Source organism: Ambystoma mexicanum, chromosome 4p (genome assembly GCF_040938575.1).
Source record: "Ambystoma mexicanum isolate Mex_15411 chromosome 4p, UKY_AmexF1_1, whole genome shotgun sequence".
NCBI classification, from domain to species: domain Eukaryota; kingdom Metazoa; phylum Chordata; class Amphibia; order Caudata; family Ambystomatidae; genus Ambystoma; species Ambystoma mexicanum.
In genome coordinates this window covers 494,476,336-494,501,042 of record NC_090927.1, presented here as the reverse complement: position 1 = coordinate 494,501,042, position 24,707 = coordinate 494,476,336, and the positions used below count along the sequence as shown (strand labels likewise).

The following is a 24,707-nucleotide window of genomic DNA, read 5'->3' as shown; positions in this document are numbered from 1 at the left end:
CTCCTCTGAGCAGTACAGGACACAGGAGACCAGGTCCCCACATTCTGCCAGCCATTCCCAGGCTCGCAGAATCTGGGAAAACCTGGAAGATCAGACGGGCACCTCTGGGAGCAGTGCTTCTGAGTCAGAGGATGAATGGACCTGGGTTACCTGAACCAAAAAGGCCAATAAGGCAAAAAGGGCCTTGCTTAAGGGCCCATTGAAACAAATAAAGGCAATAAGGAGTGTCATCACGCCTTATCATAAGAACGCCAAGTATTCTGTTTGGGAACACTTGGAGCTCTAATAACAAATGATGGAGACTTTCCAGTTGAAGGACAGCAGTAGCTGCATCCAGTACGTCAAATGGACCTTCTCACCAGAATACTCCAGTTTCTTTGCAGCGCTGGAGGGTCAAAACCATTCACTGTGGTCCACATACAGGGCGGCCATCTTGAAACATTTTTCTGTGCACAGAAATCCTCAAGAGGCTCACAAGGCAGCCTACAATTTGCAATGTGGGGAGGATCAGGCCCCACAAGAGTTTGTGCAAGAATTAAAGCGTGCTTTTGCGCAGACCACCAGATACATAATGACCCAGCTCGTGAGAGATTTTCATGAGAAAAGATCTTTAGACTGGGTCATTGAACAGGCTACCCGGATCTATGAGGTGCAGAAGCCCATAGAAAATAAAAATAATGCGCAGAAAAACCCCAAAACCAACAGCACCCCTGCTGCTGCCAAGGTGGCGGAGGTAAAGGTTGCCCCTGTTTTAGATTTGGAGATGGGGGGCCTAAAAACCTGCCTACACCAAATAATTCACAGCCCAGAAGGCCCTCGGGCCAGTCACAGACAGGGAGTCGAGGAGGTAATCCCACAAATGGGGTCCCCCGCTCTCCTGACTATGTAAATCCCTGCTACAAGGGAAACCAACCAATCCTGGGTTATGTGTGGACTCCTCCAGCCCAAGGGGGGGATCCAGCCAAGTACCTGACCCGGGAAACTTCCCTCATAACTTCCCCCAGGAGGACAGAAATTCTCCAAATCCTGGGCAGAACTTTTTCCCCAGGTAGCCACCCAATTTCCAGCCCCAAAATCATCCATCCTTCTTTCCCCAATTCCCTGAGTCCAGACAACCTAATCCGGGAGAGGGGAGGCCAAGGGTGGAGGGGTACCCGAATCTTCCCAACCCAGGGTATTACCAGAGAAGGGATAGCTACCCTTCCCGGGATCAGCCCAGGGGAGAAAATAGAGTCCCGTATCAGCCTGAGCGGGTTTCCCAGTTAGAGCGCCAGGTCCAAAATATGGCACGGGATCTGGGTCACATAATGAGGGCTCAACAGAACCCTCAGATGAGCATGCCACCGCAGAATGTCCCAAACTCTGGACCTGGTGCTCCAGAACAATGACGGGGGCAGCACCCCGATAACCCACCGGTTCCCAGGGAGGAGGCACAAGGGGAAGGGGGGTGGAAAGCCTTGGAGGAAGCTTCCTTCCCAACTTGCAAACAGCCCCTGGAAAACCAGGAACCGGAAACAAAATCTCCTGCCCCTGAAAGCCTGCCTCCCAAGGAGCAGAGGGGGGGTAGGAGAAACAAAGGTCCCAAAAAGACACACTTTGTGGAGGAGGTGCAGGTCTTCCAATTTGAGGGAGAGGGATCCTCAGAAGATCCTGAGAAAAGGATCTTCTCGTCAGAGATGGGGGAACTCCTCCCAAGGAAAAATGGGTCCCAAGGGATGCCAATTCAGACTGGGGAGATGTGGAGACTGAGCTACCGCCGCCCATCATCTCATCCCAGAACCGACAATACCAAAATCCCATGGGTCAAACCCATCCTGATGACTGCCTCCAAAAAGGGGGGGTGGCCCAGAACCCGAAACCATTTCCAGTTGCCAACTTTTCCTTTCAGATTCCCAAGGCTCTCGAAAGAATTCTGCCCAAATCTCTTCGCTAGCAATGTTAAAAACCAGAAAGTTAGCCCACCAGCTGTCCAAAAATGTGCATTATCTGTGCCCCCTTGAGGAGAAGGAGGGAAGATATTATGCCCCGGTACAAGTACAGGGGCAGGGTACAATTTTGGCAGTGGTGGACACTGGATCCCAAGCTACCCTTCTGTCCAAAAGGGCCTTTGATGAACTAAATGCAGGAAGGGGGGAGAATTAACGTATTCCTCTCACCTCTCTTCCTGGACAACTGCAGAACTTTGACGGGAAGGAAATTCCTGTCGAGGGGACTGCAGATTTGGACATCAAAATTGGGCGACACAAGGTGAAACACCCGGTCATAGTAGTGACTCCAGAGGGCACCCCTTGTTTACTAGGGAACAACCTCCTGAGAAGGTTGTCACCCCTAATAGATTGTGTAAACAAGCTCCTCTGGACCCAGACTAGCTGACCAATAAAATTAAAACAGAGTGTCAACCATGTTAGTTTAAACGGCACCTGCCACATGGTTGAACAAAAATCTGACCAAGTAGAATTTCACTTCCAGAACAACCAAACTCCAGACGTGACAGTAATAGCAGTAGGACAACAGACTGGTGATGGGGGGTCCTCTCTATTTCTGAAAATCAACCTTCCTTCCAGTTTAAGGTGGTATTCCACACTGGAAGGAAACACCCTGAAATTCTTTACTAATCCACAATCTGAAACTCCCACTCCTATAGTCCAGAAAGATGTGAAATTAGCTCAGAGCCTGGCTGATATTCAGCAAATTGGAGAGCAGTTGTTCATCCCCGTTCAGTTAAATGATGGGAAGGACTCTGTTCTCGCTCGAGTGTGTGTGAACAACGGTAAGAGCTTCATCAGAGAAGCCATGTTCCGCCACCTCCCAAAAGATCCAGCCATTCCCACATTCAGACTGATAGACAAATGGGAAATGGACCTGGAAGCACCTAATTCCAAACATCTCCTGCCAAGCAGGTGTATGCTCAAAATCTCCATTGGCAACAAGAGCATAGTCCATAATTGTTGGGTCGTGCGAGACGTCACTGTCGCCTTTTACTTAGGCAGTGACATTCTCAATCGCTTTGCCATTAGTTTGGACCTAATAAACTTCAAAGCTTGGTCCCGATTAGCGGATAATCCCATGGGCTTCGATGATCCAGAAAAAGAATTTAGGTCAGCTCAATTGCTACCTTATGCAGTTGAAATTCAGATTAAAGAGGAAGTCACCATCCTAGAAAGGACCCGACAATTCTCCCTGGAAGTGAAAGTTAAAAGAGGACAAAAATTGAAAAACCCTGATGCTTATATCCATCTAAATGCTTCTCTCCAACAGCAAGGGTTAGGGGTAAACCCAACACCATTAGTCAACATAGAACATGACACCACTCCAATAGCGGTGGACAACAGCGACTTAAAGAGTATTACTCTAGCCACAGGCACAATTATTGGAATGGCGAAAGATGACTGACATTTCTCCATTGATTTAGGAAATGAACTGTTAGATCCAATCCCCAAGGACTGTTTTGACAGTGACAGTGAGGACAATACAATACCAGACAGGATTTTCACCCGGCATGGGGGGAACTTCCTGGTGTACACTTCTTGCCCTTATGGTAAGGAAGATGTGACTTTAGACTTCAGGAGGGATGAGGTGATTTTCCAGGTCCATGAGGGCTGCCTTTCCCACCTGAAGCCTCCAGTCCAAATCAGCACTCTGACCAGGGACTTCTCCACCCAGCTGGAGGAGGCCGATGAGATAGCCAAACCAGAAGTCTTTCCAGGCTTCAGGCAGATGGTGGAAGAGAGAGTCAACCTAGCTGATGCCTGTGTGACTCTGGAACAGAAGCAAAAGTTGAAACGAGTTTTCTTGGATTTCCAAGATCTCTTTGTGGTAGACTCATATGACTGTGGTCGCACCGACATCCACACCGCAACAATTCCCACGGACCCTGGAATGACTCCAGTGTTTGTGAAGCAATATCACTTGCCTCCCGCATTCATGGAGTCCCTTACTGAAATAATTAAGAACCTTGAGTCCCGGGGAATAATCCGTCCAGTGCACAGCACCTTCAATAATCCGGTGCTGGGAATATTGAAGCCAGACTCTGCGCCGACCTTAGGGAGCTCAACAAACGGGTCCATACTTCCCGATGGCCTCTGCCCTATATTGACCAAGGGCTGGCCCAGATTCAGGGGTCACAGGTATTCACAGCAATAGACCTGAACAATGGATACTGGACCGTGCCTGTCAGTAGGTAGGACCAATACAAACTGGCTTTTACCTCTGGGGGCCAGCAGTACACATGGACCCAGACTCCCTTTGGATACCTCAACTCCGGCAATGTATTCAACATTTTCCTACATAAGGCCATGCCCGACCTGGGTGCAAGGGGTAACCTGGCTTATGTAGATGATGTCCTCATCAAAAGTTCATCTGTGGAGGAACACATAGCAGAGATCCGTTATGTTCTGACACAGTTGAGGGCCGCCGGAGCAAAACTTTCCTTTCAGAAAGCACAGTGGTGTAGAACCCGTGTTAATTTCTTGGGACATGAGATTACTCCTCAGGGTCTCTGTCCCCAAGAAAAGAAAGTGGAAGCACTCCAGAAACTGATAGACCCCACAACTCTGCGGGAACTAAGGAGCCTCCTTGGACTGACTAATTACAGCAGAAAGTTCATTGAAGGCTACGCAGAGATCACTAGACCCCTGATTCATCTCTTGAAAGGGGGGTCATGTGGGAATGGGGTCCAGAACAATCCGAGGCGGTAAGACAACTCAAAAGAAGCCTCTCACAAATGCCTTTCCTAGCTTACCCTGTCAGAAACAAGGAGTTCTTCCTGGAGACGGGGTTCTCTAATACGTGCTTGACGGCAGTATTATACCAAAAGCATGACAAGGTCAATAAAGTAATCTCCTATGCGAGCAAAACTTTATCCTCTGTGGAGGAAAAATTCAACGATTGTGAGAAGGCACACTGGCAATGGTGTGGGCATTGAAGAATTACCGCCCGTTTATCCAGGGGAAACACATCATAGTGGAGACTCCACACCAGCCTCTGCAATATCTCCAAAGTGACAGAATCCGGGCCGGAAATGTGAGTAATTCCCGAATTACTTCCTGGATTCTGTCAATGCAAGGCTTTCCTGTGGAGGTCAGATATGGCCAAAACAAGAAGAGTCCCCTCGCGCAAGGTCTGGCTGACTTGCACGATTGTGCCAGAGAAAACTGTCTCGAGGACGAAAGTCTAAAAATCAAGGAAAACATGGAGGCATACCTTCATTCCCCACACAAAGTCTTTGAAGAAGACAAGTGTGAGGGAATGCCCACTGTCTATGTGGATGGATGCTCTTACCATGTTGACAACAACGGGGAGAAAGAACTGGTGGCCGGCGTAGGGAATGCATGGGTGAGGGAGTTTCCAGAACCCTCCGCTGGATACAAAATTGGTCCCCGAAGTAGTCAGGTGGCAGAATTGATGGCTGTGCATCAGGCCATCCTCACTGCTGTCCAACATCAACTCCACGAACTGGTCATAATCACAGATTCCGATTATGTATGGAAAGGGTTCGTGGAGCACCTGGTTAATTGGAAAACCAGAGGCATGTTATGTGCTAATAACAAACCCTTGAAACATGGGAAGTTAATCCAAAACATTGATGATCTAGTCACATCGAATGGGATGACCACCTACTGGAAAAATATCAAGGGTCATTCCAAAGTATAGGGACCAGACAAAACTGGAAATGACTTAGCTGAGCAGCTGGCCAAAACCGGGGCCATCCAAGGGGATCTAATAGAAATAGGTTCCCTGTTGGGGGAAATCCAGGTCACTGCTATCACTACATCCCAGACAAATGCTCACAATGATCTTTCAACTGCACAATGGAGTAAGGAGACCCCTGATGCTGATTTAATTACAGCTCAGAAGGGGGATCCAATTATTGGTAAGTTTTACCAACACCTTGAGGACCCTGAGAACTTTCCCCTGACGGATACCGATTACATTGGGAAGGAGGACCTTAGAGTGTTGATGAAATGTCCAAAGATGTTCCGAATCCAAGACGGTTTGTTGGTAAAGAAATCCCAAGCTGGCCATGATCAGTGGGTGGTTCCTACCTCATTCCGAAGCCTGATGTTAAGTCACGCCCATGATGCGGCCACCGCCGGTCATAGGGGGTTTCACACAACACTGGAAATCTAAAGAGAGGTTGCATACTGGCCACACATGGGGCAGGACCTCGACCAATACTTGAAGGGGTGTCTTGTGTGTGCACAATTTCAGCCATCCCTCACACACCGGGCGCCTCTCCAAAAGAGGGGAATGACACTTCCATGGTCAGATTTGCAAATCGACTTTGTAGGCCCTGTAATCTGCTTGTTTAGAGGAAACAAGTACATGTTGACCGTTACATGCTTGTGTACCAAGTGGGTGGAATGTCTCCCAGCCCCAAACTGCAAGGCAGAAACAGCAGCTGCCCTGATGATTAACCACATCTTTTCCCGTTTTGGTCTACCTCAAAGGATTGAGTCAGACAGAGGTAGCCACTTCACCAGTGAAGTAATGACAAAGATGTGGGAGATACTGGGGGTTAAAAGGAAGCTACACATTGCTTACAGGCCAGCTTCTTCTGGAGCAGTGGAGAGATACAACCGAACAATTGTGAGCATACAAAAAAAAGGTTGTGGCAGATTCTGGGCCAAGTTGGGATATCCGATTACCTCTGGTCCTAATGGCCATCAGATCTACCCCTTCATCTGCAACCAAAATGTCACCATTTGAGATGATGACGGGGCGCAAGATGGTGCTTCCCCAGCATTTGCTCTACAGGACCCAAGAGCAGACACTGATAAATGCCTCCACAACTCATGAGTATGTGGAGAATTTAAGGAAACACCTTCAACATGCTTTTGCCTATGCTCAGCGGAATCTAGAAAGATCAGCCAAGAGCATGAAGACCCGCTATGATTTAAAAACTACCCAAAAGGAATATAAGGTGGGTGATCGGGTCTATCTATACAATTTCCAAAGGAACCAGGCCAAACAGCGAAAATGTTTGTCTACATGGAAGGGACCCTTTGAAATTATAGACAAAATCTCCCCTGTTGCATACAAGATCTGCATCCGCAAAGACAGTTTGGCGAAAGGGGAAGACAAGTGGGTACATATAAATCAGCTAAAGTGTTGCCATCCCAGGCACACTCTGCAGCAACTGGAGGAATCCACTGGAATCCCAGAGGGGGCCGCTCCAGAGTAATTCAGTTCCAACCCTAAAATATTCCACATATAGCATATAAAATTCTGTGATCCTTGTATATATATGTTCTTGTCTCCTAATTTAAAAAAGAAAATGTATATGTTCATATCTTCTGATTCATAAAATGTATATGTTCGCCACACCATTAATAGTGGTGAAGAAATGTCTACGAATAGGTATTGCCGCTTTGCTTTATCATCCTAGGAGAGATGAAACCATGGAGACTGACCAAGGAGGATGACCGGGGACCGGGAGCAGAGACCCGAGGGGCCCGGTGTACTGCCCAATCCTCCCATTAGGACCAGCAAGGAGAACTGATTGATCGACTGGAGGGAGGAAAAGATTCTGAACTGTGCCATCTATGGAATTGGAAGAAGTGGAGGCGAACATCCCAGATCTTGTGAGTTCCATCAGCGAAAGGACAGAATGACCATCGCAAGAGGGGGGCTTGTGGGATGTTTTTACCCATGCATCCAAGCCCTACCATAAAACTGGGCAGTACTGGCATGGAAAACATCATGATGGCCAGAACTCCCCAGAGAGTGCACAGGGAAAACATGAAGAATAGGCTGCCACCCATTTTTGCCTATGCTGTGAGCACAGGAGGGCACTGCCTAAAACCACCATTGGGCTACACACACAGTAGCCTGAAACCATTGGGAATGGCAATGCTGATTGCCAAAAAAGCAACTCAGAACTGTGGGGAATTAATTTTCTTAATCCCAAAAATGGTTGAATTACCAGTACTCACCACTATCAGAAAGCCGGCGTTTTAAAACCACCAGACTTTTGTGTAAAACTGAACAAATGAAACAAAACCAGACCAAGGAAAGACTTTCTAAGAGGTGGATACAATGTAAAACTATATCCTGAAATGACTTGAAGGAAGTAATTATTTAATGTATAGGTAAAAATTGTCAGTTTGATTTGAATGTAGAAAACTGGGAACAAAAAGTGACATTTAGCTGAAACCTGGCTTAATGAAACTGAATTCTGCCTGACAACTACCCCCGACAGGAGTTGAAACTGGATCAAAAGCTGTGTTCCCAGGCCTGGCTGCCAGGCCTGGCTGCATCCTGAGGTCACATGGCCCTGTTGATTGAAAAGGGGAGTGGCAGCTGGGGACTACAGGGAGTTGAACAAAGGCCTGTCCTGGACTCAGGCAAATGTTATATTGGGGGCGTCGTAAAGTGGCTTCCTCTTAGGGGAAACTGGGAGGGGCAGTACCTCTGCAAGCCAGCTGAGCTTGGGGTAAGTGGATAAACCAGTTATTCCACCCTGCGATGTGGGAAGCCACACCCCTTTTTGACCAGAGCATAATTTTAAAAAGATAGATAACTCATAGTGCGGAGTTATCAGAATTATATAAGTAATATCATTATTTTTGTGATTTTTCTGTGAACATTTTAAGAGGCGTTAGGACCCTGTGGTGCATTCTTGGGGGTTGCTAGCGGAAAATAGGGTCTCACTCCAAATGCATGCATGTTAAAAATCTGACACTTTATCATCTGTAACCCATATCCCTGGTGCACATTTGTGTAAAATCTGGAAAGGTTTAGAGGTCGTTATCTGGATGAAAAGGGGAGAATTCTGTCATCAGTGGACACGACATCGTACAAAGACAGGGATTGGATGGTTTGGTGCTACAGAAAATATGTTAACTGGACCTATAATATTAGAAAAATGGTACATAGATAAATATGTATTTGGGTCAGAAATAGATTTGTGTGCAATCTGACAAGGGGAGGTTCCTCTGACCATAAAACCTACGGCATCACTCTGACTCACATTTCCTTCCCCCAATCAAGGGAGAGAGGAGGAATTGGCCAATGATAAGTGAGAGGGGCAAGTTTAGTTATGACCAACGCACACACCCACTTTCCAAAACACATAAAAAGAGACTGCTGGGAGAGGTAGAGACATTCAATTCCATTTGCTGCGGAGCATGCTGACCGACGACTTCACATCCAGAGATCCAGACTTCAAATCCATCAATCTCCAGAACCTGTAACAGAAATTAACTCCAGAATTTGTAGCAGAGAGGCCTGAATCCACCAGCTGAATCCTCTTCAGCAGGCCTCAAAACTAACCAAACTATTCAACAGCCGGGCGAGCTGTTTGAAGTTTTGCCGAGAATTTTTGCAAGAACCTGTAGCAGTACCCAGAAAGCAGTGTTACATCCAGAATCCAGAGAGGCTAGACCAGCAGAGCAGAGCTGACCCAGATTGCTGTGAGCAGAACCGGTGCCTGATTGACCCGCCGAGCAGACAGAACCGCAGCCGGACGTGTTGACCAGATCTGTGACGAGGCCTAGTTCAAATTTATATTGTGAGTACCTAGCAGAACTGTGCAGAACCAATCTCTTAGTTAAAATAATCTAATCCAAACTATTTTAACCTAAGTAGAACTGCCTCCTAGAAATCGTGTCATCTGTCATTTTTAAAGCTGCACAACTGTCACCTGTCAATTCTGCAGCTGCAAGCTGTCACCTGTCATTTTGAGTTTACTTTAAATCCGAAAAACTACCGTTATTTAATCGTCCGTATCTCTGGACCCGTTTGGGCTAGGAACGAAAGACTAGGCTTTCCAACGAACCTATAACCGACTTTCTACTCCCTATACTTTTCCCGTAATCGCGAGACACGCACTCGCGAAATTTACCACGATTTGCGATTTAGCCCGATTTCTTCATCTGTAGAAATCAGCAGCTTTTTGCTTCTCTTTGCTAAAATTTGTTTGCAATCTGCTAATCATTCATAGAGTATTGTTAAAGTGAGCCTGAACTAATATAAAGTAGCCATCACCTACCCTGAACCTCTAGAGGGAATTAAAAGCAATTTTAGCACCTTTTCACTTCCTTGCAAACCACATTAAAGTAATTTGCCTGTGTTTAAAACTCATCCCTGTTTTCTCTAAGCTTGCTGGGGGAACCGGAACTGTGTATTGCATTATAAAGTGTGATTTGTTGGGATTCTTGAAGACTGTGTGCTCTCCTTCCATTTCTTGTATTGCATAGGGGGGGGGGCGAATTGTCAAGGAAAAGTGATTACATTGCCTTTTGTTGAAGCCATATCAAGTTATTTTCTGTACTGCATTTCATTCATCATTGCGTTGTCCTTGAAGCCATAAAAGCACTCTCAGCTACCGCATCCTCTATACTACTCCTAAGTAATCAAGTGTACCACTGTAACATTACCCATTGTGAATCCACCTCATATGTCTCAGTGTACTATCAGATATTAATTTATTATAAAAGTGTGATATATATATATATATATATATATATATTGTTTAATTTTTCAAATAAACCTTTTAATTTGCAAAACAAACCTACTTCTTGGCTCAGTGGGGTCAGGGGTATTCTAAGAGGGGGGTGTTATACAAGGGTTGTCATCCAGAGTACTGAACTGAATATAAAAATAAATCGATAAGGGTTTTCCTCAGCATCCCAGACTAGGCATTGATTTAGCTGTAGTGTTGATTGAATATCGCTTACAAGAGTACGGATATTAATGTCAGGATAGTAGTTATTTTTTCACTGATTGATAAATAGTTCAGTTTAGGGCTGCTCAATTGAATACATTTGGTCGAAGGAGAAATTTTTGACAGCTTGTTTTTGCCACATATATATTCAGGGGGAGACCCTGCAGACCCCCCCCCCTTAACCACCTACATTAATTACTACCCTAAACCCACCCCACACATATATATATGCCGCAAAATTCATCCAAAAAAAGTGCTATGAATTCTCCTTCGACCAAATATGCTGTACAGTAATCTGCCAATCCCAAATAGCTTTGTGCCATCTCAGTGCTAATGCCAGAATGCCAGGGGTTGCAAGGGCAGCCCCAGGGGCATCACGGGTATAACCGCAGGTAGTACCTGCTACCTGAAGCAATCCCTAAATAACAGCCATGTAAAAATACTGTTTTTCACATACATTCACGTTCACATATTTCGAGAAGAACCTCACGGTTTTGGGCTTTGGTGCAGCTTCCATCCGTTCTGGCTATTTGTGCATGCTGAAGAGGCTCAGTGACCTATGAGCTATAGTTGGACACATACAGTTTACAAATTACTCAATTTGGTTCATTTCCGTCACATTCCACCAACTCATTACAGGTCTAAAGTCATTCTGGTGGCGATGCTGTTTTAAATGCATAGGATGATACTGGGGGTCATTTTCAATTACGCCAAATGGTAAACTACAGTGTAGAACCAAGCAGTGTATACCTTAGTTTACTGCTCTGAGTCATTTTGAAAGTGTTTTGCAAGCAGAGTGGAAGACATTATGAGGTGTCCTTTTTCTACTTTATCTTCCCGCTCTGTCTGCAAAACGTCTTCATTGTACACCTGCATGAAAATATCATATGCTATAGCTATGAAGAATGGATTTCTATGGGAACTGCCTGCATTTAGCATTTGGTAAAAGCGGGAGGATGTTCAGAGTAAATAGTGCAGGCAATGGTGCCTGTTTTTATTCTTTACACGTTTGCACTCCGTTTTTGGACAAGTTGAAGATGTGCAAGCAGTAGACTGAACAGCAGGTAAGTGCTAAATATGGCGCAGCAGGATGGATGAGGTGGAAACAGATTGCTCATCCTGTCTCCAATTCCACTTAGAACACATTTTCAAAATGACCCTGAGTGATCAACCAATGCATTCACACGTTACTTTTACTCCATAGCTGACCGCTTTGGCCGGTAGAAAATGAGACCTCTTACAAGGCAATCTTATGGAATCTGCCTGCTTTTAACAGGTGCTAAATTCAGGTGCATTGCATGTGAATCTGTTTGTTGTACACACGCAAGAAAACCTCATGTAGGCGTATAAAGAAGAGATTTTGCATGCGGGCCAAGAAGATCCAACAGGAGGTCGATTCCTTGTACTCTCTCTCCTACTCCACCTGCAAAACATGCTGGCTCTGAATTACAAAGTGTTCCTTTTTTTTTTTTCCAAAGAGATTGCATCATTGTAAAACGCTTATGTAAATCATGCCCTTTCAAAATGACCCCGGGCAGTTTTCAAATTTGTCACCATGTAGTGAAAAAATTGGACAGTAAAACGAAGGCATTATAGCCATCAGTGCCCACTTTTCCAACGCTTTTGGGCAAACGTGTAATTGCTGACTGCATTGCTGAGGCATTTAAAATGGAATACACCTGTTTTTGCGGAGTGGTCATTTCAGGGGGGCTCCATACGCATCCATTTCATTACCATGGATAGCATAGACAATCATGCTGGATGTTACACAGATGTACTGACCAGATCGGGTCCAGACGAGGGACATGTGTCATGCTCTCAAATTGCTCCTGACAAATTGATGAGAATCCTGGGGATCGGTAAAAAGGGTGGTAAAAGTCTACCACCATCCTTACTGCCATTTTACCCGGTTTCCGGTACTACTGGCACCACGACTCTCCCGCCCCTAAATTGGAAAACCAGGGCGTAAACTGCTTAATGCCTTTGTTTTCCACTCCGGGAACTGAAAATGACCTCCGCCGTGTCCACAGGGGCACGGGGCGAGCTTTGGCACGCATGGCACATCACACGTTTCCATGCCAAGGCCGGTCAACTTCTTTGGCATGGCATCACGATCCCACATACAATGGCGCAGAAGGGCGTGGAAACCCCTATGGCAAGGAGTCGGTGCGTTAACATTTTCCATGTGCGGATTTGCTGGGAGCGGTTCTGAGGCGTTGGAGAATCGGGAAAGCAGCAGCAGCAGCACTGGAAGATGAGTGATGGGCATCGCTGGGACACGTGCTCGCCCGAGGGGCCGGGGGAACTCTGCGCTGCTCCTTTAAGCGTGCCCATGTCAGGGGCAGACGTGGGCCAGCTCCCGTCTCGGATTCCTCGAAGTAGCGCGCAGACATGTGCTCGCGACGCCCCCTCCTGCCCCGCCGCCGCCAGAGCAGCGCCCCAGCGCCAGCCAGATCCCAGAACACGAGACCAGGACACCAGCAGAGGAAGACATTAACCCCTTGCGCCCGGGCGACCGCTATTCCCGTCAAAAAAAGATGTCTCGCTGCTCTTCGAACGTGTCCACGCAGGTCTATTTCGGACACTCCTACCAAACAGGACGTGTCACTGGTGGGGAAGTCGCCTGCACGGCTGCGGAAGTAATACAAAAGCAGAGAGTGGCTAATGCAGCGGATCGCCATCCTGCCCATTCATTCATATCTGAGCAGCACACTGTCTTTATTCGCTGGGGTCCTTTCTATTCAGGGGAACTGTCGTATTAGCTGGATCCTGTAGCCCCCCAAACCCCTTGCCTGGAGAAGACTGCAGAAGAGCTGTGGTTAAAAGGGGGCTCTGTAGAGGAAAGGTTAGGGCTTGACACGGGTAAAGCAGGGTGGATTAGGAGAGGGGGCGTGGAAAGAAGCGGCAGGACATCGAAGGTGTGCAGATAGTGGGACGAAAGGGTAACGAAAGTGTCCAGGGCTGCAGGGGGAGAGGGGGGAGCTGGGAGGGACTGTGGTGCAAGTGTTGGACACGCGTAGGGAAGGAATTTGACAAGCATTTTTAGTAAAGCCATCAACAGGCGGGAGAGGGGCACGTGGGGGCGGGGCAATAGTGGGCAGTGATGAAGAGAGATTGACAGGCAGCTGGAGCAGGGATCTCAGCATGACGAATCCGAGAAATAAACTTTCCGTGTTCTCCTACAGAAGGGGGTCCCGGCTTTGCGCTCTCAGCATTTTAAAGCATAAAGGCAGAGGAGATTATTGACAAAGTATCGAAAGCAACCAGGACATGTTAGGTTTCTGGGCCACAGGCAGAGACATCATTTCACCAAAATGACACGGGTAGTAAGTAACACGGCCCTTGACCTCCGAGGACATCACAGGAAGTGGTGTAATTTGACCCCACCCTGAAGTGGCATCACGGGAAGGGATGAAACACGACCTTTCACCCCTTGAAAAAAACAGGAATTGGCATCACATAGCATTGCTCCTAAGTACACGAAGAAAAATGTGGCTACAATACCACTAATGTGATATACATTTCATACAAGAATGGATCATCATATTTATAATTAATATCAGTGTCTACAGGCCCATATTGCCAAATGACGGTGAATGCAAGCAGACGCCCAAGGCGAAATGATAATGATGTGTTATTATAGGGCACGTAAGCGTAACCGCTTTATATAGAACAAATATATAAACAATATCACCCAACCTGTGTTGGCACTCATTTATCAGCCTCAGAAGGATGAAAGGCTGAGTTGGCCGTGCCAGGATTTGAACCTGCAACTGATGATGACACACACACATCACAGCAGCAAGTGCTCAACCCACTGAACTATTTTACCAGCTATAGCTATCTTGCCGGCTATAGTAAAATGTGCAATTACATGTCAGAATGTTCTCAAAGTCAGAAAGCAAATTACACTCTGTAGTGGATACCATTAAACTAGTAACTGGGATGTAACAGCAGGTCAGTTCATCTGCAGGTCTGGTGCAAAATTGGCCACATGTCAAACCTATGTGGATCTACTTTTTAGGCTTCAGGAGTTGGCAAAAAAACACACAATTGGGAGGGTTCATAACTGTGTATTAAATAATTACGAGTAGTGCAGGGAAAGCAGCGCACACACAGCATCCCGTACTCTGGGCACTTGTTACCTCACACATGCAAACAAACATCCTGAACAGCATGCCATGCAGACAGGAAAGACAGACACATTGCAACAAAGCATCAATTGTGGCACAATAAAATCAAGGGCCACGTTATGTGCTGTGGTCAAACATGTCTACACTGTACACAAGCTTTTAGGCATAAGGATTTTGTCAAGTGGCCAAGGACACTGAGATGGAATATATTGTGATGAATGTAACAGACTAAATCAGTGACTCACCCCCTGAAGTGTGCCTGAAATAAACCTTTAATGAGTCTAGCAATTAATGTATAGAATCCCAGAAAGACAAATGATGTGTTATTCCTATGATTTCTTATTTAGGGTCACTGCTCACAGTGTTACCCCCTGTTATTTTTTAAGAGGCCTGCACTAGAAAGCCAGCCACTCTAGAAAAAAGAGTCACATGGCTTTGGCCACAGCCCAGGAGCTTCCATTTAATATATTTGTATTTTTTTAGGGGTAGCAAGGTATGACCCCCAAATGATGTCCCTGACTGCCCTGATTGTTATTACACCAGCACGTCATTGGTGGGAACACTGAATAATAACCACTGATAATGTATGCTTCCAGCTTCCATGCCCTCTGGTTAGCCCATTTGCAGCGTTGCGGAAATGCATGTGCCAATCAACCTGGTGCCAGTAATGGCAGCAGCCCTGCCCAGCTCCACGCAGGGGAACACAGACCGCACCAGGCATGTTTCAGCCTGGCCGGGTCTCACTGGCGCGTAGCGCCGTGGCCCCCAAGGGACTCCAAGCTGGAGCCCTCTCCCCGGCTTCCCCCATCTGCTTTCTTGCTGCTTTTCAATAGCAAGCCTCCTGCCTCGACACGAAACCTTGGCGCTTCGGTGATTAAATGCCTGTGAATTGCATTTTATCACAGGGTATCAGTTCTAACGCTAGTTCGTAAGTTCGTGTTACGCTGCATGTCATGTAGATGGTAAAACACACACGTCTTGCACCTCTGCCAGTTGGAGGGGGAGGGGCAGCTAGCGTCTTGAAATGATGCTTTTTGTCACATAACGGGCATCACCTTTGACAATGTTGCGTCATCAGGGGAAATATTGTAAAATGTACATACATGACAATGCTGTACATGTTGCAGGTTCCCCTTTCAAAAACAGCAAAATAATCCATGTCCGTCCTCAAATACCATGCACGCACCACCCGGGTAGCAGAGCTAACTTCTCAGACATGCAAGGACCAGCGATTGAGTTCCCAGGGGGGTGTTCTGGCTCCCCGTGCTGGCGTGTGGCACGGTGTCCTTGTGGGTGACAGGCATGCGCATTGCACGTGTGCTGGCATCAGTGGCGAGGACAGAGGGGTCCTCTGCTATAAACGAGCAGCCTCCACGCGCTCCGCTGTTTCCCCGTCAGTCTGCTGCACGTGTTAGCTCGGAGCACCACCGTGGACATGGGCGTGCAAGCGAACGTCTGCCTGCAACACGCACTTGTAAAGTGTTAGATGTTAGCATTGTGGGTGGGGGAGTAGGCACGCCACATGCGTTAGGCACACGGAGTCAGAAACCCCACGCTGCTTTTGTTCCCTCGTGTCATACATCACGTGTGATATGGCATGCTATGTCACGCCGTGATATGGATTTCGCATCGGGCTAGCGACAGAAGCTGATACTCGAATACTCGGCGTGGGGCGGGCGAGAAGGGAATGGGCGTCTGTGGAAGGCGAGATTCCCCCAGATGTGTACCCGCGCTGAACATCTCTCAGGGCCGGCTCCTTCCTCCGCCCTCACACAGTGCTGCACGCTTCATCGCGGGATGCCTCGAGGGTAGACGAACATCCCTCTAGGGAAGGATGGGGCAGCCGTCTCCCCCCCCCCCCGCCCCCTCCGCCCCAACACTGCAAGAGGCCCTTAAACTATAATCCTAGTACTAGCCGCTCTATCTGTTCCTTGAACCGAAATGCACGTGGGCTAGAAACTATATAACACGTTGGACTGGAGAGGACAGGTGTGCGCTGCAACTCTAGGGAGCCAATGGCAGCCGTGCAATATATCTGCGTTCTGATTTCTCTTCAAAGTGGCATACAGTATCCTGCGGCCTGGAAGGAAAGCCTGGAAATTTGATCAGGTGGGCGAGCCGAGCAGCGCCTGTTCCCATTTTCAAGTCTGAGAGCCAATCCGCCGTCGCGCCCGGCTCCAATGGCATCCCGGGGGTGTGTCCCGGCAGCTGTGCCGGCCGGCGAGGGTGGAGCCCTGGCCCGGGGATTGGCTACCAGGGAGTGATGTAATCACCAGGAAGAGTCTAATAACGAGTTCACAGGCAGCCGGCAACTTTTCGCGAAAGGAGCCAAGGAGCTGACAGCAGACTTGGGATCACCACCAGAGCAGCCGCTGCCGCATGTGAGCGGTGCAGCAGCCCTGCACATACACACACCCACCCACCAACAGCATCAGGACGGACCACAGCATGGTGCAGCAGCAGGAGAGCCCCCACAGCGAGAGGCACCAGCCTCACGAGATGATGCTGGACACCGAGGAGGGAGAGTTCATGGCTTGCAGCCCGGCGCCACTGGACGAAAGTGACCCCGACTGGTGCAAGACGGCCACCGGCCACATCAAGCGGCCCATGAACGCCTTCATGGTGTGGTCCAAGATCGAGCGCCGGAAGATCATGGAGCAGTCCCCGGACATGCACAACGCCGAGATCTCCAAGCGCCTGGGCAAGCGCTGGAAGATGCTCAAGGACAGCGAGAAGGTCCCCTTCATCCGGGAGGCGGAGCGGCTGCGGCTCAAACACATGGCCGACTACCCCGACTACAAGTACCGGCCGCGCAAGAAGCCCAAACTGGACCCGGCGCTCAAGCAGAGCCCCAGCAGCATGTCCCCGGAGAAGAGCCCGGGGCCCGGGCCCGCCCCCGCGCTGCCCGGGGCCAAGGGGGCCAAGAGCTCGGGCAAGAAGTTCAGCAGCAGCAGCAGCAGCCCCAGCGTGGCCAGCCCCGGGGGCGGCAAGCTGAAGCCCTCCCGGCCCTTCATCAAGGTGGAGCCCCCCGGCGGGGACTACGGCGACGAGCTGGCCTTCAGGTCCAAAGCCATGAAGTGCGTCTTCATGGACGAAGAGGAGGAGGAAGACGAGGAAGACGAGGAGGAGGAGGACGAGCTGGTGGTGCGCATCAAGCAGGAGGAGGAGGACCTGCCCATCCGACCCTACAGCGCGGCCAAGGTGCCCGCCAGCCCCACCCTGAGCTCGGCGGCCGAGCCCCCCGAGGGGGCCAGCCTCTACGAGGAGGTGCGGCTGGCGGGCCCCGGGGGCCGGCTCTACTACAGCTTCAAGAACATCACCAAGCAGAGCCCGGCGCTGTCCACCTTCTCGGTGGCCTCCTCGCGGGCCCTGGCCGCCGCCGCCTCCTACCCGGACGGCGGCCGGAGCGACGACCTGATGTTTGACTTGAGCCTGAACTTCTCCTCGCAGCACCACCCCCCGCAGGCGGCGTCCGAGCTGGGCCTCTCCAGCTCGGGCAACCTGGCCCTCTCCCTGGTGGACAAGGACCTGGACTCGTGCAGCGAGGGCAGCCTGGGCTCCCACTTTGACTTCCCGGACTACTGCACCCCCGAGCTGAGCGAGATGATCGCGGGGGACTGGCTGGAGGCCAACTTCTCAGACTTGGTCTTCACGTACTGACGCGGGCGGGCGGTGGGTGAGCACTGAGCGGAGTCATTCAAACGCGAGGCCGGTCCCCTCCAGCCGCAGGCCAGTCCCGTGACGCGCGGGCCGCGCTCCCGAGAGCGGGGCCAGTGCGACCCGGGAGGACAGAGGCTACCGGGGCGGCGCTGTCTGGGAGTCCGGAGAAATCTTTCTCGTTATTGTACTTTTTTTGGCAGCACAACTGTTGTTACCCGAGGGGGTCGAAGGATACGCATTTCCCTACCGGATCTTAAAACTCTTGACAGCCGGAGGCGACGCGCGTCTTTTTATTGGAGGGGAGGACATGATCTCTTCTATGCATTTTCTTCTCAAGATGCTGCAGGGAACTGACAGGACACACGCAACACCTGTGTAGGCTGGGACGCTTGCTACTTAAACTGTGAACCCAGAGCAGGAGTTACTGTAGCGATCAAACATGTATGGTTACACAAATGTGATTTCTACTTGCCAACTTTATTTTGTAGCCTGTTGTTCCCATATACCTCCTTACATACCAGGAAACCTAGACCTCAGTACAAAAAAAACAAGGTATTGACACGTTTTTGATACTTGACAGACCTCAGTCTTTTTTTTAAAGAATTAACATATTTTCTGACGTATTTTTGTACAGTAGAAAGGGAACATTCCTTCTTTTGTTTTCTCTTTTTCCAGTCAGACTGTCAGGCACTTGTTCTCTTTTACCCTCTTAGCATGCGAATATGTTGGTACGTTACGTCTTGGTTTCAAAAAGTACACAGGCATTTTCAGATCCATGAATCCAAAATGCCCCGTGGTTTCAAAACCGTTTTCTTTTGTACAGCTGTAGCGCAGATATGTTCAATATTTGTAGGTAAAGGATTTATGGAAAATGGTGATATAGACCTCAGAGCTGTTAGAATAAAGATTGTATATGTTCTGTATTATAGTAGGACTGTATGTAAAACATATGCTGTGACACGTGGATGAGCCCCAGGTTGAAGAGATGTAACATGATAATATTATGCAAGATTTTTTAATTATTTTTTTTTGTTTAAGAAAAGGCACATAGTTAAATCCTCTCATATTTTGGGAAAAAGTTCTTATTTTGTGCAATATAATATGAACAAATACAGACCATCTTAATTTTTGTTACATATAATGGGGACACAGACTCCTGCACTGTTGACATCATTGCCTGTTTTTTTTTTTTTGTTGTTGGGCTGGGTGTATATCCTAGCAATTTTTTTTAAAAATAAATCAGCTGGAACTGATATAAAACGCTTATCACACCTGGTCATTTGTACAGCAGTTGTGTATTGTGTGTATCCGCATATCCCACGTGCCCTCCGAGCTGTGGAACTTGGCGTTCTTGGAGGGGCAGGGGGGAGGATGCCCGTGGATACACGACTTATCTATGTGGAGTCTTATCTCGTTAAAAACAACTGCACATACCGAGCAAACGCCGTTTCTGTACTCATTTTCATTTCCAGCTCTGGTGCTGCCGAACGAATGCATTACATTTGCGGGAGGGGTTGGGGGGGGGGGCGCTTTTGGTGCACATTATTAGTATGTGGGGAGGCCTGAATTTATCAGGGGCGAGTTTCTTTAATCCTTGACCCCCCCCCGTGGGCTACTTGCCCCCCCTGTGGGTTACTTGTCCCCCTGTCCATGCAGCAACTCATCCTCATCTTGGGGGGAGGGGGGGTTCGAGCCAATGGGTCACATCTCTTGAATGGCTGCTATAAGCAGGCCACTGTTATGGAAAGCAAACACCGGCATGGGGGGGTGGGGGTTTCTGTGGCCTCGGACCTCTCCAAGCAGCAGCTGGACGTTACAGCCCCTGTTGCATCTGAAAGGAAGCCCCTGGGCCGAGCTGTTCAGATGCTAATGCCGACCCCTCTCCCCCACGCAGATGGGGGGGGGCGGGCTCCCCAGTCCCATCAGCAGGCCGGCCCTTTCAGCAGTGAAGCGATTTGGCTCTTGGGTCAATACTGGGGGTGGGGGCAGGGCGCTGCCCGGGGAGAGGCTATCGAGTTCTGCTGCCTGCCATGCTGTTTGCAGCGAGGCCTGCAGATGCTCTCAGCCCCCGGCGTGATGCTTTGCAGACCTGGCTTAAGGAGGGATCAGGTATCACCCGGCCAGCCGCCCTGTTTCTCCGCCGGAGACGTCCGTCCCCAGCACCGCTTCCTGTGCAGAGGCGAGCAGGATTGATAGCAGGCCTTTGAAACCGCGGGTTTACGAGCGCATTTCCCCGGGCGTGTAATCAGCAAGCGCCCCACTCTGCATGCGGGGCAGGATTCGTGTTCTCTCGGGTTCCGTGCATTTAATAAGCCCCGGCGCAGGCCGACTGCACTGTTCCTTTCCTGCACAATGTGCACAGGCATAGAGAGAGAGAATACTGATATTGAAATGCTGAACGGGGGGGGGGGACGCCCCCTTCTTTCCTTAAGTGGTTCCTGCAGACGCACTGTCGCCAAGTTTCTCAAAGCTGCTTTAAAGTTATGTGTACTTGTGCATATGTTCTTTGTACTTATCTATGGAAAACGGTTTCCCACAACCTCGCCGCGCGGTGTTTTTTCTTCATAATTAGACCTGATACTGTGCTCTCCAAATCTCCGTCCTCTTAGCGCAGCCCCTCCCTTCGCACCTCTATCTGATAACGTTTCTCACACCCTGTCTCTCTGAGGCGTCCCACACACTCGACAGCACACACATCTCTCGCCGCCTCTCTCTGCCGCACCCTCTGAACTTGTGTTGCCTCATCCTCTCTCCTGTGCACATCATCTTGGTGTCCAATTCGCCCCCCCCCCCAATAGTTAAAGGGGGCATACACACCTTCTTCGCCAGCGGAACATATGCTACAGCAGAGCGTGTTTGCATATCCGCAGGCTCCTGTCAAAACAGGTCTCTTGCTGCAGGGCACTGTGTCTAACGGTGGCACTCCTATGTATGGAAGGTTAAAGGTACACACCTGTTTACAGCACACTGACCCAACACGGTCTCCAGCTTTACCATGATGTTACACGCACACAATACCACGAATGCATCTGATATTGCACATTGCTGTGGTACTGGCGTGCTTTCCGAATGTGCTACACTGCTCTTACAGAGAACGTGGTTGCCATGTCTGCCCTGCACCTTGTATCAGGGGGTGTGGACCCCACCCCCGCGCATGCGCACTCCTGAAGAGATTCAGCTGAAGGCCGTGCGGGTGGTTTGCGCCTCCTCATTTAAACCTAAAAGCCCGGCGTATGGGGCATGTAACTACTCTTTATAGGTCACGAACCTACTAGACGGATCAGGACAGCGGAATTAACGCGAGAGAGCAGTTCGTTTAGCCAGCTTCCACCTTGTGTATGATAGCCCCGGTGAGCAACCCTCCCCCGCACCCCCATGATGTCCCATGTGGTACAATGATCCAAACCAGGGTTTTCCACAAGTACAGCCACACAAGCACCGCCCCCGTGTCTTCGCATTGGTTACTTAAAGTATCTGATCAGAATCTTAGAAGGTCTCACACATATCCCTGATGTAATTATAATACATTATTAGACTTGCACGAGTCGATTGACTTCATGAACATGTTTATAATTGCTCATAATTCCCACCTCTGCTAGTTTCATACCCGTTCCTTCGCAAGACTTAAAATGCATTTTCTGTGGATTAGTTTGGGCATGTCCTGGAGCGTGTTCATCTGGAGGCACAGAAAACCTGGACTGGACTTCCCTCGATGTGCTCGCAGGACGCAGGCCTTGCTGGTTGCAGGTGCCCGCCACTGTGACCTTTGGTTCGGGCTACTAGGGGCAGGAAAATGTCAGTCCAGTGTGTGCTTTCCAACAGAGATGTCCAACATGATGTATTTGTGCTGTGTTTAAGTTAAATGTGAGGTGTTAATGAGATGCCAAAGTGATTTGATTCCGTTTTGTCTATTATATGGAGAATCTCAGGTCATTGTCTCTGTTTTTCCATATTTTTCTAATTTTTAATCCATGTTTAGTTTGGGCTATTATGTGGTAGCGCTAAGCGCCACCTGCAAGCCACAACTATTGTATCAGAGTACACATATGGAGAGATGGCATATGAGGTCGAACACACAGCTTGTAGCTGTTGTTTGGTTATTTGCCCACCCATCGAGTGACCATGGCCATGCTAAGCCATACGGCCATTCCCACCCTATTCCTGCCCCTCCTCTCCTAAAACATCTCCTCATGGGGAACCCTTTGAGCTCACTTTAAACAAGCCTCACTATCAAACACTGCCACTCGAAAAAGTGCCTGCCAGTGTTTTTTCTAAGAAGTCTTCTGCTAGTCAGGGTCTAATTCACAGAAGCATTTTATAATGGCAAAACCCCATTGGAAAATGCTCTGTGAATAAGGGTCTCAGTGACTTAATTGGAGCTGGAAATCCACTAAAAATGTCCTAACCAGATCTGCCTTCAGCCACTTGGTTTATAAGCACTCTGCGTCTCCTTCAGTAACGGTCCCGTTAAACAAGCATTAACAAAGCCAACAGTTTTGGCTTGTGTATAAGTATTAGGCATTTGCCAGGCACTGCTATTAGAGGCCCAAGTACTCACACCGGCATGGACATTTAATACCACTATGGCAGGGCCTGGCAAGTGGCGTTCCTATGCCTACTCCAAAGCTCACACTGTTGGCTTTGCTTTTGCTTGCTTTGTACTCTTGCAGCGTGCCCACACTTTTCATTTAGTGAAACAGCCTCATATGCGCAAGTTTTCTTCCCATGCTGGGATGTGAGACAGACTCACACACACGATTTAAAGCAATGCACCTTCTGTAATGAAACTAAGTGCAGTCAATCACAGTACCTTCTCGCCTGTCCGCTGGTGGTGCAAAGGAAGAACGAGGTCACCGGGAGCGACCTTTGAAACTGCTCCTTAAGTAAAGGGGAATCATTGATGGGAATACAGTCCATGAGTTTATTCTCCACACGTCGTTGTCTGCTTTTGCCCACCTGTCCAAAACCACCAGATAATGGGGTGCGTTTTATCTGCGCTCTATAGGACCCCCCATCTGTTTACAATGGCCGTTCGCTGGGCTTGGCATCGATGATGGGTGCAAAACTCCACCACACGTGGTACAAATATCCGAATGTTGAAGGGAGCTTTGCATACAACCGACTTCGCTTTCTGTCAGGGCTTTGCTGATTACCTCGGCAGGTCACTCCATTTTATTTGCTGAATTAAATTGGACGTTCACATTGGAAAAACAACACTCTGGATCTGTGTAAACCGTAGGATTCCTTCACTCATTATCTGTGAAATGAAAGGCGTGCAGATATCAAGAGTTGCCCCCATACAGCGGATGGTGTGCTCCAATGGTGTCACGCTGTGCATGCCTTTCAGACCAATGAGATTGCACTCAGTGCGGTGAGTTGTTTGAGGGCCTTCCAGAATCTTCCAGCCGCTGGGCCTCTTGGTTTGGGGCTTCCATGGGTCACAGAGCTAAAATAATAGCCTTCCTTGACGAGATTACCATCGTTTAAACCCAAAGCAGGGCGTTTGGCGTTAATCTTTAAACCATCCACAGATAATGGCTGGACGTTTGCCACCAGGCCCCCTTTTTATCTACCAACGTTTCCGCTCCTCTCAGCACACCCAACAAAAACAAACAGGCAAACAACCTCCCAGGATAATTCAAAACGGTTGCGTGCACTTTTCGAAGAGACTTGCCCCCCCCCCCCCCCCCCCGCGTCCCCGCTTGTGATCCCCTCCCGCTTCCCCGCTTGTGATGAATACTTCTGGTTTTTCAAACCTGTCCCATTCTGCTTCTGTATCCGGCTGGTGGACTGGGCACTTTAATGCGAGCCCTGAAAACGCGTGGCACTGCCACGGGGCAGACAGAACCAAAATGACTCAAACAAGTGGGTTGGAAATGATTGCTGACCAAATGTTGCCCTGCCAACACCCGCCAAAGTGCACTCGGAACCCAGAGCACTTCCGTGCAGTGATAATGTGGTCTGGACATTGGCAGCTTTTTCCCTTCCTGCATGATGTGTCCTCCTACTGTCACGTTATTATAAGTATGAATGTATTTACGCCATGGCAGGTGATTGTGGACTGCCCATTCAGCTGCTATGATGATATCACGGGGGGTGGGGGGTGTTCTACCAGGCAATCTCATGTTTAGGTTTTTGTGGGAAGGGAGGAAACTTGCCATTTTGTATGTCGTACACAGTCATTCCAGCCTCCTACACTCCACTACGCGTGCCCATAAGGTGCAGTACAGGGGATAGTAAAGGGACGT

General features: G+C 48.9%; 1 protein-coding gene across 1 annotated transcript; it reads left to right on the top strand.

Annotated features, from left to right (window-relative positions):
- The first annotated feature begins 17,069 nt into the window (after positions 1–17,069).
- SOX11 (SRY-box transcription factor 11) lies at positions 17,070–19,725 on the top strand. The gene has a single exon (XM_069606021.1). It carries the CDS (start codon positions 17,248–17,250, stop codon positions 18,457–18,459), a length of 1,212 nt encoding a protein of 403 aa, XP_069462122.1. The 5' UTR covers positions 17,070–17,247; the 3' UTR covers positions 18,460–19,725.
- Positions 19,726–24,707: the final 4,982 nt, after the last annotated feature.

Excerpts from the sequence above, each read along its gene's own strand:
- SOX11 (XM_069606021.1), top strand. The coding sequence starts at position 17,248 with ATGGTGCAGCAGCAGGAGAGCCCCCACAGCGAGAGGCACCAGCCTCAC.